Source organism: Pistacia vera, unplaced genomic scaffold, assembly GCF_008641045.1.
Source record: "Pistacia vera cultivar Batoury unplaced genomic scaffold, PisVer_v2 Contig202, whole genome shotgun sequence".
Lineage (NCBI taxonomy): Eukaryota > Viridiplantae > Streptophyta > Magnoliopsida > Sapindales > Anacardiaceae > Pistacia > Pistacia vera.
This window is the reverse complement of record NW_022196005.1, coordinates 277,326-294,578: the sequence shown is the minus strand read 5'-3', so window position 1 is coordinate 294,578 and position 17,253 is coordinate 277,326. Positions and strand designations below refer to the sequence as shown.

At 35.6% G+C, this 17,253-nt stretch overlaps 1 protein-coding gene across 1 annotated transcript; it reads right to left on the bottom strand.

The window, feature by feature from the left end:
• Nucleotides 1-7,719: 7,719 nt before the first annotated feature.
• On the bottom strand, nt 7,720-9,501 carry LOC116128719 (protein DA1-like). Its single transcript, XM_031414471.1, has 8 exons — nt 9,487-9,501; nt 9,299-9,388; nt 9,025-9,210; nt 8,860-8,922; nt 8,687-8,784; nt 8,546-8,604; nt 8,118-8,461; nt 7,720-7,752 (listed from the first exon to the last, which is right to left on the bottom strand). Exons 1-8 carry the CDS (start codon nt 9,499-9,501, stop codon nt 7,720-7,722), a joined length of 888 nt encoding a protein of 295 aa, XP_031270331.1.
• Nucleotides 9,502-17,253: the final 7,752 nt, after the last annotated feature.

The following is a 17,253-nucleotide window of genomic DNA, read 5'->3' as shown; positions in this document are numbered from 1 at the left end:
ACCGATTGGATTTGACTGCTAAGGCCATTTCCAACCATGGATCTATGCCATGAAAATGTCAGATCTTTGCCCATGAAACGACCATAGATTGGCGTTTTTCGGTGCACAACTGGTCATGCACCATTCCGGCAATTATTGACGGTGGTGGCTGGCTGCCGACAGTGGCTTGAGGTGGGTGGGGGTAATTTTGCTACAAATTAAAGTTTTATATGACTGAGGTGTTTTAGCAAAATTTCAAATGTAGGGGGTTAAAAGAAATGATTCAAAAAATAATAATAAAAATAATAATATATTAATCTTTCAAAAGGAGGACAATTTAGTAATCTATATAATATATCCACCAATTTATTCCAACCTAACCAAACACATTTCTCTAGTAATACAATATTCCATGAACCAAATGCACCCTTAGGGCATATTTTCTTAGCAAAAGTAAATGCAGATGGGACGAAGGAGGGAGTAAATTGGGATTGCCATGTTTATTTTTGATAAGAAATATATAAGGAATAGAGTAAAATATATGTTGTGTGGACAAAAATGTCCTTAACTAACTTAATATCATTTCTAAGTTTACAAGTAAAGCAATCAAATTATTTAGAAAAAAATTACCTATTAATTTAAAATATTTTATAAAATATTAAAATATAAATTAAATAATATAAATAACAGTAATATAATATTAAATTTTTTATTAAATAAATATAAAATTTTTTTTTTTTATTTAACAGGTATAAGATTATTATTTTTTATTTTAAAAAATTTAAAATTTTCAAACCAGTCAATGTCTTTTGTCGGCGGGTTTTCTTCAATATTTCGACGTCATCGCAAACATGTGAAGGACCAAAGGCAACGGTCTATCGCTCTTGTAGATTCCAACTGTTGATAACCAATGACTTGATGTCACGTGTAGCGGCCGTCTTTGTCGATTGTCATGCATGAAGTATGTCACCAATTTTCTGTGATTGGAATCTGCTTAGATTAGTAGATCATCAGCTGTTAATTTTTCACGCGTCGATGTTAACACTAGAATCACAAAGAACAATTGTCGACCCGTGAGGTTGATTGGTGTTTCCCGATTTGAAATTTTTGAATATTTTTAGTTAAATAAAAACAATAGTTTTTTATTTATTAAAGAAAATAAATATTTTTAATTTTGATTTAATAATATTAAATGATAAAATAATTAATTAAATAAATTTCTTTAAGGATAAAATGGGAAATGGAAATTTAAATGAGCGTCAAAAGGATAAATTGAGGACCAAAGTAAACCATGTTTCCTCCCAAAATTTGTAGGAATCCTAATCTCCGACAATCAAGGAATTGGAATTCCCTTGAACAATGTAATTAGGAATTCAATTATCAAATCTGAAAAGTAAATATCTCTTAGTTTAAATTATTCAATTCTATTAGTTTTATTGTGTCATTAATGTCAATTTACATTTAATTTCTTTTTCAATCACCATATTTAGGTTTGGTCATCTAGCTTTGTATGTTACTATATTTAATATAACTTTCAATTGTGTGGTTATATGAAAATTTAAGGGGTTGAAAATAATTAATTCAAAGATGGAAAAAGGGTTTTTACCTTTCCTTATGTGTTAAAGAGTTAATTACAATTTCCTTGAATTTATTTTCCCTCTTAAATATCCAAAACGACAATTTATCTTATGCTATCAATATTTTATTAGAGTTTTGGCGTTTATTCTAATGGATTAAGGGGCCGTTTGGTTAGGGTTAATGGATGATGACACTTAGGGTTAATGGATGATGATGCTAGTAGTCTATCTCAAAAAGGGGATATTACAATGTTTGGTTTGTAGGTAATCAAAGATTTCAATAATCTTTCAATGCAAATAGTGTCTATTGTACACCATATTGGGGGCGTTTGGATTATATAATGTTTTATTATATGAGTATATTATATTAACAGAAAGAAAGATCATTTTAAAGATTACTGGGAATGTTTGGAAAATGTGTTTGGTTGATTCAAATAAATAAGTGAATAATATGTTTGGTTGGGAGGATAAATGGATAGGTATGCTATATAGATTACTATATTGCCCTCTTTTTAAATATTAACATAATATTATTTTTATTATTATTATTAGAATCATTTCTTTTAACCCCCTACATTTGAAATTTTGCTAAAACACCCCAGCCATATAAAACTTTAATTTGTAGCAAAATCACCCCCATCCACCCCAAGCCATTGCCGGCAGCCAACCACCATCGCCGACCGTCGCTGACAGTCGATGGAATGGTGCACGACTAGCCGTATATGGCCGATAGTGCATCGGCAAAGCCGAAAATGGCCATGGATCACAAATCTATGGTCGAAAAATTGGCAATTTCATGGCCAGATCTGTGGCCATTTCACAGCCATATCTTTAGTCATGAAATGGCCATAGAAACACGGATCTGGCCATTTTTGGCCATGGATCAGGTCTTACCAACGCACGACTAGCCAGATCCCGTTGGTCGTGCACCATTATGACGACTAACGGTGGCGGCCGACGATGGTGAGTCACAGCCAGCGGTGGTCTTGGGTGGCAAGGTATATTTTGTTAACTTCTAAATTTTTTTGTGACTAGGGTGTTTTAGCTAATTTCTCAAATGTAAGGGGGTTGGGTAAGTGTTATTTGTTAGATATTTGAGGGCAATTGTGTCTGAAATGGTTTTCAATTATGGGCAAAATAGGTAAAAAATTAATATTACCTCAGTAATGTTTTAATAATATCCTCTAATAAGATAATAAGATTACCCCTCACATTACTAATAGTAAACACTATTTGCAATAAAAGATTACCGTAATATTTTATTACTTGCAAACCAAGCACGAGAATCATTCAAAATAAACGAAGATTACCCCTGTTATTTTATTTACCCCCTATCCAAATGACCCTATTGGGGGTAATCCGATTACCGAGTGAAAGCATGTTATTTTGAGATTAACGAGGTAATCCAATTTTTGTTTTCATTTTACCCTTAATTAATTAACATTTAAAACACAAATGCTCTCATATGTCTATCAAATAACAATTAGTTAACTGTGCAAAATGCTCTGTGACCCCCTATATTTGAGAATTTGCTAAAACACTCTAGCCATAATAAAAGTTTAAAATTTAATAAAATACCCCAAACCACCCAAGACGACTGTTGGCTGCCGACCACCATTAGTGGCCACCGTTGATAGTCATAGAAATGGTGCACGTCCGGGCAGATCTAGTCGGTTGTGCGTCGATCTGGCCGTTTTCAGCCAAATCGAAGGCTGTTAACGGCCATAGATAGATCTAGCCGTTTCTAGCCAGATCCATGGTGATATGGTCGTTTCTGGCTAGATCGACGTACGACCGATTAGATCTAGCTGGTCGTACGCCATTTTGGCAACTGTCGGAAGTAACCGACGGTGGTAGCCACCGCTGATTGTGATAGATATAAAGTTTAATCCTTCGCAAGTGCACAAGTCGCAATCGCAGCATAATGCACGAGTAAAGGTCGATCCCACAGAGACTAGAGGTGCTCTCGCAATCCTAGTCTCTATGCCTTCATGAATTAAAATGAGAATGAAATAAAGAAAAACATGTAAACAACATTAAAGTAAATCTAAGTCTAACTATCTACAAAGGATCCTAGGGCTTTAACTCCATCATAGTCATCAGGCTACGTGTTCTTCATCAAATATTGTTCTCTCTACTCTATTCTAGGGTTCGTACATCATCAGGTTCAACCTAGTACTTTCATCCTCTAAACTAACTAGTGGCGTATAGCCTAGTCTAAATAACGAAGGAACTAATTCGCATAGACACTAATCATCCATTCATAGAGCTAATCAATATAGGCACAATGTCTCTCATTTCTAAGGTTTTACTATGGCCATTCGGAATAACCTAGAGTTTTCATCACCTAAACTAGCTGGTGGCGTATAGCCTAGTCTAGTAATGAAAACCCATTAAGCGCAAGACGATCTTAAAGACAATAACCAATCTATACCCGGATAGGGCCACAAATCAGTCATTCCATACACAATCTTGTCTCATACAATCAATTAATTAACATCAAGGTTGATCAGACCCTAATATCAACTAAAGATTGAATTAATGGCAATGAATGAATCTAGAACATAATAGAATGGATCAAACAAATAGAATAACAATAAAACACAAGCCTTCAATTAGATTACATCAAATCCCTAGAAAACAAACTACAACATAAAGGAAAAGAAACAATAACACTTGGAACCATAATCTAAACAACAAAGGAGAAGGAGAGGAAGAAAACCTCCTCTCATCTCCAAGCTCTACCTTTCCAAGAAGCCCCAAATGTATTCTCTCCAAAATCTGTATCTAAAATTAAACCTAAAATGAAATAAACTACCCTTTATATAGTTTTTACACTGAGTGGTAGTTTAGTAAATACTGGTAAGTAAAATTAGGTTTGGAAACGCAGTATTTTTGCATTCTGTGTGATTTATGCCCCGACACAGTTGAATTGTGCCTCGGCGTGTTTCTTGGCAATTTCTTCTTCGACAAAAACCGTACCACACCGCAACCCAATTGAATTGCGCCACAGCATAGTTTGGATTTCATCGACATTGTGCTGCGACACTATATTTCTTTGCTGAGGCGTAGTTTGGATTGCGCCATTTTCTCGCCGCGGCTCAAAAAATCGGGTGTTACGGCATGAAGTCGGAATTTCACTCTTTTTCTTCTCGCCTTGATTTATTCCCACTCGATGGGTCCAGGATGTTTGAACACCAGCACAAGCACGAATAATCCATTCTTTTGCACCTGAATACATGAAAACACATACAACACCCATGATTCCGAAAGATAACTAAACATGCAAGAAATCACATCATAAGTGATGCATTGAACCTTAAATTTCTTACAGTTTCAGCCCCAAATCACTAAATAAATCTGCATTTCCAACACTCAATAGACAGTTGCTTGGGGACTGGGGGTATTTTGTTATATTTTAAACTTCTATTGTGGTTGGGGTGTTTTAGCCAAATTCTCAAATGTTAGCGGTTTAATAGTAACAATCTAAACAATAAAATAATATTTAAAAAAAACTATCATTTAGTAAAATGGTCTCCCATAATTCTTTTATTCCTCTTAACCAAACATACTAATTATTTATACCTACAAGTCTAATCAAACATATAGTATAAAACAATCTCTTTAATCTTTATGTTAATCTATCTCATTAGTAATCCTATATGTTTAGTAATACAATCAAACGGCCCCTAAGGACAAGGAACCTGGGTTGCAGTCATTCTATTTAAAGTAGAGAGTTTGTATAAGTGACAACTCTTGTTTTAAATGGTTAAATGACAATTTTCTCATCTTAAATGACATTTTATCCTCTTTTATCAATGTTTAATTGTTCAAATTAAAATTAAAAAATTTAATTATTTATCAAAGTTAGTTTCTTTTGTTTGTTAAAATCATAAAATATGCAATAATTTAAATTTCATTAATAAAAATTAGCAACATTTTGTTAAATTTTATAAGAGTACCGTAATTAGTTTTACATATTTGTAACTAGTCACGTGCTAAGAACGTATTTAAGTGATAATACGTCTTTGTCAATGAACAAAATTTGAAACAAAATTAGGAGCTTATTACTATGTAGTATGTACAAGTGCAAACTTCGAACACGAACCCAAGCACTGTAAATGTAATGAAACAAACCTGGAACTCTATAATAGAGTTGATGATAATTTCATCCCTGAGGTTTGGAAAAGTATCTCTTTGGCCCAGTAAAATTTTCATTATAGTCCCTATAGCAGTTAGAGAAAATTAAATATTATTAGGGATATGAGAAAATTAAACGGTACTAGGGTATAATTTTTATTTTGCACTATTTAAGAATAATAAAATGAAAATAAAAAAAGAAACATTTTAGTTTATAAAATTATAAAATAAAATTTGATAGAAAAAGAAAAGCAATAAAGGACAATAGAATTATAAAAAGATAAAATATGATATAAGGATTTTTGGAGGTAGGGAATTTTATTTAAATCTTTTAATTGTTTATAAGTTTTATTCATTTTTTATTTCACTGTAATTTTAGTCCTAATCTTTTATTCTATATTTATTCTTCCTAATAACACAAATATGCTATAATAGAGTCATAGACTGATAGACATTTCCTAGTTGTAGTAGTCTGACACTAACAAGGACTTTAATGGTCTTTTCAGATTTGACTGGACTAAAATGATTTTCTCCAAACCTCACTACCTCACTACCTCAGGGATGAAATTGTTATTAACTCCTATTAAACATTTGCTTGGCGATATTTGGGTTTGTCTCCATTATTCAAAGCATTATTATTTTTTTTTAAATTTGAAATTCAAAAATACCAAGTCTTAAGATATTTGTAATTGGCGGTAAGACTCTTATGTTTGTAGCTCTGGTTGCCGCGGCTGCTGCTACTGCTACCACCAACACCGATGACTGCGTCTTCGAAATGGTCTGTGGTGGTACTCCACCTCCACCTCCACCTCCACTTCCACAAGTCCAGAAAGGACCAATCAAAAAATCCACATCCGATTCAGCCTGTGGATTCGTGAGTGAAAATTTGAAGAAATACGGCCTCCTTGAATTTTTTGCAATACTTTTTGCTCTTGGAATACTCTGGCATTTAAAAATAAAGATCTTATCTGCACTAATAACTCTAATTCTTAAATGTTGTGGCTGGATATTGACTTCTATCGACGATGTTGTGGCTGATGGTGACGGAGAGCAAGCAGATGAGGAAATATCAGAGGATACGGGGACAGCCACAGCCAATGATTTCTCCCCTGTCAATGGAGCCTACAGCACCGCCGCTTTGCTCTTGTGGTAGAGGTCGCTATCTCTACAGTTCCTACTACTGTCCAGTGTGTGGCATTGGCCACAGCCGTTATGGCTATGTCAGTGGCGCGTGATTGGATTTACAATGTTGTTGGGTCAGATATGAATTAGATCTTATAAGTCATTAAAGTTTCCATCAACGATGAAATTAGGTTTTGAATTGTAATTACTGAACTGATTTGGAGTTAATTGCTAATACGACCACTTTTATTACTCAGAATTAAATTGGCTCTTTGTTGAAGATTCATTGCAGAAATCTTATAAGCATTTTGTCAAAAGTGAAGGTAATTCAAACTGGTTTGTGCTGAAATTTCAAGTTTAAAAGAATTAATATATGTTATCTTATAGAAAGCAGATAAGTGGAGAGTTGAATCTCAATGCAAGGTCTGGCCAGTTTCATTCATGATATCAAGGTTTTATTCTTTCTCTTTTCTCTTGGTCACTTTTGTTACATGTTGATTGGAAGAAAGTTCAGATCTTTTATTTTTTTTTTTATGTTTAACACCTTCTGTTAATTACAGAAACTAACTAAATGTTTTTGTAAATGTGCCAAGATTTTATGTCCGAACTAATTTTTCACAAAATGTCTATCAATTATGAGGGTGAAATATTATTCTGAAAAGTGAAACCTATGGATCTACTAATTTTCTTTCACTAAACCTCATGGTGTCCATAGAAACCACATACTCAGGTCATTGATGTAAGTTGAAATGTAAAGGGATTCATGTGGTCAAGGGAGGTATCTGATAATAATCCTTAAAGAAATCGAAATAAATATTAATTGGCTGCGTGATTATTCGTGTGTTCTTTAGGAAAGAAATAAGAAAAAAACTACAAATAAAGATCCACTTTTTGGTTACTTTCAAGAGAAAATGAGACCCATTTTTCTTGAAGTCTAGAAGAAATTAAATAAAAATAACACAAAAAGAAAATATAATGTTACTGTATATGGAAAATAACGGCTAAAACTTACAAAAAAAATAAAATAAAAATTCAACTAGTTTGGAAGTGATCTGTTTGCACCAATTTAGAGTGAGATAATACCATTCAATCGTCAAACTTCACAATAACACACCATGAACATTCTATATTGGTTTTCCCTCTTTAATTTCTTTCTCAATCACCAAATCAAATTATAACCAAATGTTGGGTTTAGATTTAAAAAGTCATCAAGTGGGGAATTGTGACGGTTTGGGTTATAATTAGGCTTCTTGACTTCATCTTGAGCAAACAAACTTTTTGGGCCGATCCATCAATTACCCTTTGTTCCACCATCTCTTCTTGGGCTAAAAGAACAGTGTTAATCTCATTTGGTTCATTCATAATTTTAACAAGTGCAGTGGCTTGATTCACATCAGGAAGATTTCTAGTGTTCACGATATGCTTCAACGTATGTTTTAACCCATACTTATCAACTGCCATTTTAGCCCCTCTGAACGCACGGTTTGATTCGATTTCAGGTTTGTAGATTTGAATATACCTTAGACCTAATCGGCCATTATCACTCGAGGAATCAACATAATTGCAGAAATACCAATCCAACCATTTGTAAGCCATCACCTTACAAATTCCTTCTTTAATATTTTGCTGTATATCCATGCAACCTGTTACAAAAATATATGATTTGCTTAGTTATTTAAAAGCTCAATCAAATTAAATTTGAAATAATAATAATAATAAAAGTTTACCTTTATTTCCCAACCATACATTCATCATCTCATGTGCCAATCTTGCTCCTGTTATAACACTGTGTTTTGGATTCAAATGTTTTGGTTATAAAACAAAAATGTTTTAAAAATAAAATATATGTGAAGTTGAAGGAAAATTACTCAGGATATCCAAAGCGAAGTAAAATTGAAATCTTGGACAGCTTTTTAGGTTCTTTAACTGCTTCCATCTTTTCTCCTTGCCATAAACAGTTTTTAATCTATATTTTTAAAAACCAAATTAAAAAAAAAAAAAAAAATCCTAAATATAAAACAAATATAATAAAAATGATTACCACAAGTGTAGTGCTTTTCTTCGCATACACGGTCATACTATGAGTGGTCTTATCGTCAAACTCCTTCGGAAAGTATTACAATAAGTTAAAAGAATATTGAAAATTAATAAATTTTAAGTTAATTGAAATAGAAAAAAAGTGTAATATAATTCTTACTTTTGATACCTTTCTCATCTCAACTTTATCAGTCAAAAAAATGGGAATATTTTTATCGACTTTAAGATTAAATTGTCTGTAAAATTTACGCAAGTTGTGCACAATATATGGTAATCTTTCAATGGAAAAAACTGCAGTCTTATAGCACTCTGAACATAAATTGTGATCATCAGCCATGTTGATACATCTTTTACGCTGTACACAAAATCAACAATATTGAGTTAATATCAAAATTAGAAAATTATAATTTACAATAATAATTTGATTATAAATATATTTATACCTGAGATGTTTTGCAACTATGGCATATAGTATTTGCGACAAAATTCCTTAAGAATTCTGCATGGGGTGTTATGGATACATAACTTAATTTCTACAACCAAATAGTTAGATAATTACTTCACAAAATATTAGCACGTACAAGAGGATATATAGATTTTTTGTCAATTAAAAAATTAGATAGCGACTCACCTCATAAGAATCCATTTGGTACTTTGACAAATCATATACAGTGCATCTATGATTATTCCTATAAGAGAATAATTATATTAAAATTTTGACAATCTAAATACATAGATGAAAAAAATTTCTACATTAAACTTTGAAGACATCAAGTATATAATCTACAATTACTATGAAGCAGAAAACAGAAGACGAAAAGCTTATGGAGAGACAGAGAGAGAGGGCTTACATTGTTATAGCTGGATTGCAGCTGATGGAAGTCAGTATACATGGGAATAAAAAACACTCATATTTATACCAAATTAATTTGTTTAATTAACGAAGATATCAAAAAAAGGAAAAAGAAAAAGCAAATCCTACTTCCGTAAGGCAAAGTTAAATACGGATAGTCATTGGTCATAGTTTCTTATAAAGAAGAGGAAAAAACCTCAAATAATACTACTTTCCTAAAACAAATACTAAATGTATAATATTTAATTAATGAAATAAATCTCTAAGGGGAAACATAATTTTAATTAATTAAAGCATTACCTAAAATTTATTTTGATAATTTCAAATAGTCTTACAAAAGTATTTAAGCATTCACAAGATGAAATAACACCCACAACACACCCCCCACCCCAACCCCGTCCCTCCCACCCCCCGCGGGGGCAAAAAAAAAAAAAAAAAAAAAAAAGGGAACTATCTACCTAAAATTCTTTAGCTAAAAGTCTAACCAAGAAGAAACTTGATAATACCCTATCTTTCACACACACCCAAAAAAAAAAGAAAAAAAAGAATCAATTTGATACCCTTAGTTTGGGAAATCAAGTTACCAATGTTTCACCTATTTTTCAAATAAAAACGTTAATCTTAATAGTAAAAAGGTACCAATCTCATTGCACCTAGAATATATATAACATTATACAAACACTAAACCTTAGTCTTATCCAAAAACCCAAACTCTACAAAATTCAAACAAACCCCTTCTCAGTTTTTATTATTTGTTTTGAAAAGAAAAAATTATATGTTTTATATGAGTCGTTCAATTTAGATAAAAACGACCATATATAATTATATTGCCTCTTAACCTTGTTTCTCCATTTTTAGGACCATCAAAATCACACAGTCCATGATTACGTGTCACAGAAGCTTGTTATAAAAGCTTATATCCGTTACACGAGATTTGATAACGATGCAAACCGACCATATTGAAGCAGATTGCATTTTAAACTTTTCCCTGCATTACTCGCTTTATTAGAATCAGAAAAAGCCAAGATTACGAGTCACGAAGAGTTTCATAACAAAAGCTTATACATTTTATACTTACGAGTCGTTCAATTTAGATGAAGAACGACTATATTGAAGTATATTGTAAAAAATAAGAAAACATTGTGTGTGATTTTTCCATTAAGCTCGGAAAAGTCAGAGTTCCACGAGATTATAGTTCGACCCAGAATCAGTTTGGCTCAACACTTGTCTGACCCAACATAAGCTCATTGAGATATAACTTGACTCAACATAAGTCAGTCACGACTAACTTTGGCAATTGTTCGACAGATCACAGATATGATCAAATCCCGGATATTTCGAAGGAGATCAGATCAACAACAGTAATGGCACAATTTTAGCGCACAATCACAAGAATATCAGAATTGCAATTCGAACGTGATTGCAATCCCGATAATTTCTCTTTTTCATTGTTTACAAACTTGTATATAAACCCATTCCAACGATGGGAGAGGGGTTAGTAAATTGTTTTAGGCATATTACTATTTTCTTGTAAGCTCTCTAAAGCACTAATAAAAACAGTGAATGTAGGCTTAAGTTCCAACTTGCCAAACCACTTTAAAATTTGATTGTGTTCTTAACATTCATGCATTTTTTATACACATTCGCTGGTTATTTTTAATCATGCACACATCTGTTCTAATTCCACCAAGGTCAATCGGATCACTCTAGTTGGTGTAAATCTTGCATCAACATTTTGGCACTAGAAGAAGGGTCGCTGCCTACTTTACTCAATTTCGGCAAGAAACAAACAATTTTATTGACAATCGATCATCAATGATTCACAATGGTTCATACAAGATCCAAAATGATTACCGGAAACCACGACAAATGTGGAAGTTGCCTACCAGGAGGTGCATCAGGGCGCTACTGCACGTCAATCGATAATGCCGTCAGCGCAACAAGTTGCAAACCAGTATGGGGTAGGGACTTCAAATCTTGAGAACGGCTAGTTGATGGAGATGATAAGGACGATGGTTGCATAGGCGGTGCAACAAAACGTGGCTGAGATAAGAAATGAGTAGTAGGCCTATTGGAACCTCGATTAGCCATGCTTCATAGAGATTACCCCCACAGGTAGGAATAACTCTGCTGGCGACCAATCTAGTTCATCGGCACCAAGGAATGACCATAACCCTCGACATCGTAGGCCGCCCTCCACTCAAGAGCATGAGTCCCGCGGGCAAACTAACCTCGGGAGGCGATCGAGCAAGCAGCCCATGGGGGAGAATGAAGGCAATGGTTGCCTGATAGATGGTCGTCCTAATCGACAACATACCCAACACCAGTGTGTCAGTTTTAACCCATGCCAAAGGTGAGCTCAAACCTCGCAAGCTTGCGAGATTAGCCCTGCACGCTAATTTGGCAACAACCAATGTTTTGGTTTTAACCAATTGTGAACAACGTACCAAAGAGCATGATATCACCTACCACCCTAGCCATTATGACTCCACCTCACGCACTAGCGTGCCTAATAGAGTAGGTTCGCAAGCAACTGACCTTCGAACTCATCTGCTCAAGGTAAGGCTAAACAGGGCTCGCAGTTAGAAGACTCTTCGTGACGAGGACTTATATCTGGTGCAGAAAATGCTCAACGATCTAAGAGCCCGCCAAGGTAATTCGACGGAAGAGATAGTGAGTTCTCCATTCATAGAGGAAGTCCATCAGGCTCCACTTCCCTAGGGATTCAAGACGCCCGAGAACAAGTTCAATAGGAAAGGGGATCCCAAAGACCACCTTGATCTATTCAACGACCTGATGGAGCTACATCAGGTCTCTGACTTGGCAAAGTGTCGCTGTTTCACAGTCACTTTCGTAGGAGATGCCAAGAGGTGGTACAATAAGCTCAAAGCGAACTTAATACTGTCTTGGCAACAATTCACCTCGATGTACTTACATCAATTCAAAGCGAGGAGACAATTCGTAATGCCACTCAGCTACTTGATTAATATTCGCCAGGAAAGAGACGAAACACTGACCTCATATTTAACAAGGTTCCAAAATGAATAGGCAAAGGTCGCGGATGCTCCTGAGAAGTCAATCCTTACTTTGCTCATAGCAGGAATAAGGCCATAGACAGAACTGTAGAAAGAGCTTCAGAGCGAAGATCATGTGAGCTTGGCCAAGTTCAAATGGCCGCCAAACATTAGTGAGTAGAAAGCTCGCTGGCAGCCTTAGCCAGAAACTCACCTATAAAAGCCCCTGACAGGTGACAAAATCATCCAACAGACAAAATGAGGGGCTAGGATCGTAATGATAGGGACCGAAATAGGTTCCAAAAAAGGCAAAGAATAGAATCCCGTGGGGAAAGACAAACTTTTTCACAATATGTAGAATATACCCCCTAACACAAGATGTAGCTCACATCTATGAAGTCTTTCATGAGGTTAGAAAATTACCCGCACTAGAGAGAATGAGGGGGGTACCAAGTAGAAGAGATTGCCAGAAATACTGTAGATACCACCGAGACATTGGGCACAATACTAATGTGTGTCGAGCTTTGAAAGACGCCATTGAGGACATGATTAGAAGAGGCTACCTAAAAGAATTTGTCAAGGAAGAGCCAGCTCGCGAAAATCTGAGCGATCAGAATAATCAAATCTAACAAACCCAACTGAACAATGATGTGTTGGTGGGTATGATCTATTGGGGACCTGATATTGCAAGGAGCTCTAGGCATTCTAGCGAGCAATATACGGGAGAGGCTAAGACAGACCCGGTTCCCCGAGTAATGAATTATGAGCAAAAGCCGCCAAAGCGGCCTAGACTAGAAAGCAAGGTGATAAGTTTCACCAAGAAAGAATGCGACCAATCCCCTTGCCACAACCATGATGCAATTGTAATCACGATGAGGATCGGTAATGCCCAAGTATGCAGGGTAATGGTCGTAACGGCAGTGCAACGAATATCATTTTCGTGGGAGCTTTTCGAGAAATGAGGTTCACCGAGCGAGATCTAAAGACATGTCTATCGCCATTGTACGGAGATCACCGGGGATAGCTTAGTCCCCAAGGGAACAATCGAACTGCCTATAACTCTTGGGGAAAAGCCTCAGATAAGGACATTGATGGTAGAGTTTTTAGTGGTCAATTACTTGACCACCTATAACGTCATTTTGGGAAGGCCATTCTTGGATGACTTGAGCACATTCACCTTGGTGCGTTGCCAGGCAATGAGATTCTCGACTCCAGACGGAATCGCAACAATTATAAGTTACAAGAAAGACTCAAAGGAGTGCTACAATTGGGCTATTCATGTTGCACAAAAATAGGCACTCCCAAAGACCATGATCATTGTTGAGTTCGAGCCAAAGCCTGGACTTTTGGAGGATACCATAGATCCTTGCATTCGTAAAGAAGAATCTGCAACATGGCTGATAGAAGAGCTGTGAGAAGTACCTGTCAACGAGAAAGATCCAACTTGCGTTCTAAAAATTAGGAGTAGCTTGAGCGACGAGGTGGCAAATAGTCCAAATGGGTTCCTGAAGAACCTCAACGTGTTTGCTTGGGTACGTGTAGATATGGTGGGGATCAACCCCAAGGTGATATGCCATAAATTAAACGTTGATTCAGAGGCTCGCCCAATAAGACATAAAAGAAGGTCTATGGATGCTGAGGGATCTAGAACACTCAAGGATGAAGTTGATAAGCTCCTGAACATCAACTTCATTCAGGAAGTGAAGTACCTGGACTGGCTCGCCAATTTGGTCTTAGTAAAGAAGTCGAATCGCAAGTGGTGAACTTGCGTCGACTTCACTGATTTGAACAACGCTTGTCCTAAAGAGAGCTTTCTGCTACCCCAGATTGACCAACTAGTAGATGCGACAATAGGGAATGCACTATGGCGTGTTGTCATAGGCACCCAGAATTAAAAACTAAAAACACATATAGTAGTGTGAGTAGGATCATTCCCACGGAGAGTGCTTAGCCGAATTTAATGTTACGTGAACAAGGCTGGGGGGTTTTTGAGTTAAAACAGAAACAATTTCAGGAAAACAACAATTCAAATTAACAATCAATCAAAATAACAAACCTTGGTCTAAGTCAACATCCACCATCGGAATTTTACAACTGATCATCGATGCAAAAATAAATCAATTCATACTTTGAGTATTCACCATTGGAACTATTTTCCTATCTCTCCTTAGTTGTAATTAATTAGAAAACAAGCGATCTAATTAATCTTACTACTAAACAACCTTAGACAAGCGCTAAAGATTTAATCTAGTGGCAGCCTTAAGACCTAGAGAGATCAATGAAGCTGAATAACACAAACACAAGCGGTTGTATTTAATTTAGTCAAATGTTATTCTTAAGACTTAACAATTCCTGACGCAGCAAATTCTTAACCCCTAATTGCTTCACAAGTTAAAGGGATCAAACAATTACGGATTTGATATCTAACTTAGCAGTAGATTGCAAAATATAATAAACTAGTAGGCCTTCTAGTAATTAAACGCAACAATCATGACAATATGCATAGAAGAACATCCAATACTCAAAACATAAATTGAACACTAAAAATAGATAGATCTTACAGTTTTATTGATTCCGAGGTCTCCGTTTTCTTCGACCAAGTTATAAAAGTTTAGCTGCTCATGGCTATGAAAAACTCAAAAGAAAAACGAATTCCACCAAAGAGAAAGAGAGTGTGTGTGTATATCACTAATCTGATCTCCCTCTCTCCATATCCAATTCGAATTTTAATTCTACTAAATCTAAATCTCCTAAAAATATTCTAAAATCCCAAAATAACCTTTATCCTAATCTGAGTAATTTAAAATAAAATAAAGTCTTAATACAAAATAGGAAAGTGGTGATTTCAGTTGTAACTTGCGTGCAACAGGTCTTCAAATCTTCCAATAATAAACTGCCTATTGGACTTGCATGACAAGGCAGAATGTTCCAGAACGTCGGTATTGCATGTTTTTCAACTTCAAGCCGGATTACAATCTTGATGCAGCGAGTATCTCTCCAAACTCAAAACATGAAAGTTGTAGATCTCTTTCTTAGCATTCCACAGAATTTTGAATCATCTCAATCGAAGCTCGGATGAGAGAGTTATGCCCAGATTACGAAGTGATGTCAAAACTATCCGAATTCACCTAATTAGTTCCGTTTTGCATTTAACGCCTCCATTTGCATCCTTTGGCATTGTAGATTAGGTCATGTTAATCAGACCCGCATTGCAAAACTTCAAAGGGATGGAGTTTTAGACCCTTTTGACTTCTAGTCATTTGAGGTATGTGAGTCATGCCTTTTAGGCAAGATGACCAAGTCACCTTTCACAGTACAAAGTGAAATGGCTACTGAACTATTAAGCATCATCCATAGTGATGTATGTGATCCACTAACAGTTCGAATTCACCTAATTAGTTTTGTTTTGCATTTAATGCCTCCATTTGCATCTTAAATCAAAATAGAATAATAATGAGTACATTTAGGAAACAAATAAGTATAAAATACTAGACATTAAGGGGGGTAAATATGACATTTTGCATTCTCATCACACTACTAAACTTTATGGATACATACTCAGGATACAATCAACTCTCGATGTATCAGCCCAATGAAAAAAGTACCTCCTTTATTAATGAGCGGGGCATCTACTGTTATAGGATTATGTTGTTCAACTTGAAGAACGTTGGGGCGACCTACCAGCATTTGGTAAATCAAATGTTCGCCGAACAGATTGGCAAAACCATGGAGGTATACATTGATGATATCCTCATCAAATCTAAGTCGTTGAAAGCCACATCGAGTATCTGAGGGAAATGTTCAGTATCTTCAGGAAATATTAGATGTGACTAAATACTTTGAAATGTGCTTTCGGAGTCAGCTCGGGAAAGTTCTTAGGCTTCTTAGTAAATCAACGAGGTGTTGAAATCAACCCAAATAAAATTCAAGCTCTCTTAAACAAACAGAATTCGACTAAGATAAAGCAAGTTCAGAGTTTGACAAGGCAGTGGTTGCACTAAGCAGGTTTGTTTCCCGAGCTATTGACAGATGCCTGCCCTTCTTTGAAACTTTGCAGGACAACAAGAGTTTCAAATAAACAGAGGAGTGCGAGAAAGCATTCCAAGAGTTGAAGAGGCACTTGGGGTAGCCTCTTTTATTGTCAAAGCCCGTCTAGGGCGAGCCCCTATTATTGTACTTATCGGTATCTAAGTCCGCAATTAACGCGACTTTGATACGCGAGGAAGGGGGAGTGTAGTGGCCAGTGTACTACATGAGCAAACGACTGCTCGATGTAGAAACGAGGTACCCAGAAATGGAGAAGCTCGCCTATGCACTCATCATAGCCGCTCGAAAATTACGGCCCTATTTTCAACCTCACTCCATACATATCCTCACAAATTTTCCACTAAGAAAAATAATGCAAAAGCCTGAAGCATCGAGAAGATTAATTCAGTAGATTATGGAGCTTAGTCAGCATGACATCAAGTATATCCCAAGAACAGCAATCAAAGGACAAGCTTTGGCTGACTTTATCTTAGAGTTCTCGTAC

Coding starts and splice junctions, on each gene's coding strand:
- LOC116128719 (XM_031414471.1), bottom strand. Junction 9,211..9,298: donor ATAGTTGCAAAACATCTCAG/GTATAAATATAT, acceptor TTTTGTGTACAG/CGTAAAAGATGTATCAACAT. Junction 8,462..8,545: donor TGTATGGTTGGGAAATAAAG/GTAAACTTTTAT, acceptor TTTTTGTAACAG/GTTGCATGGATATACAGCAA.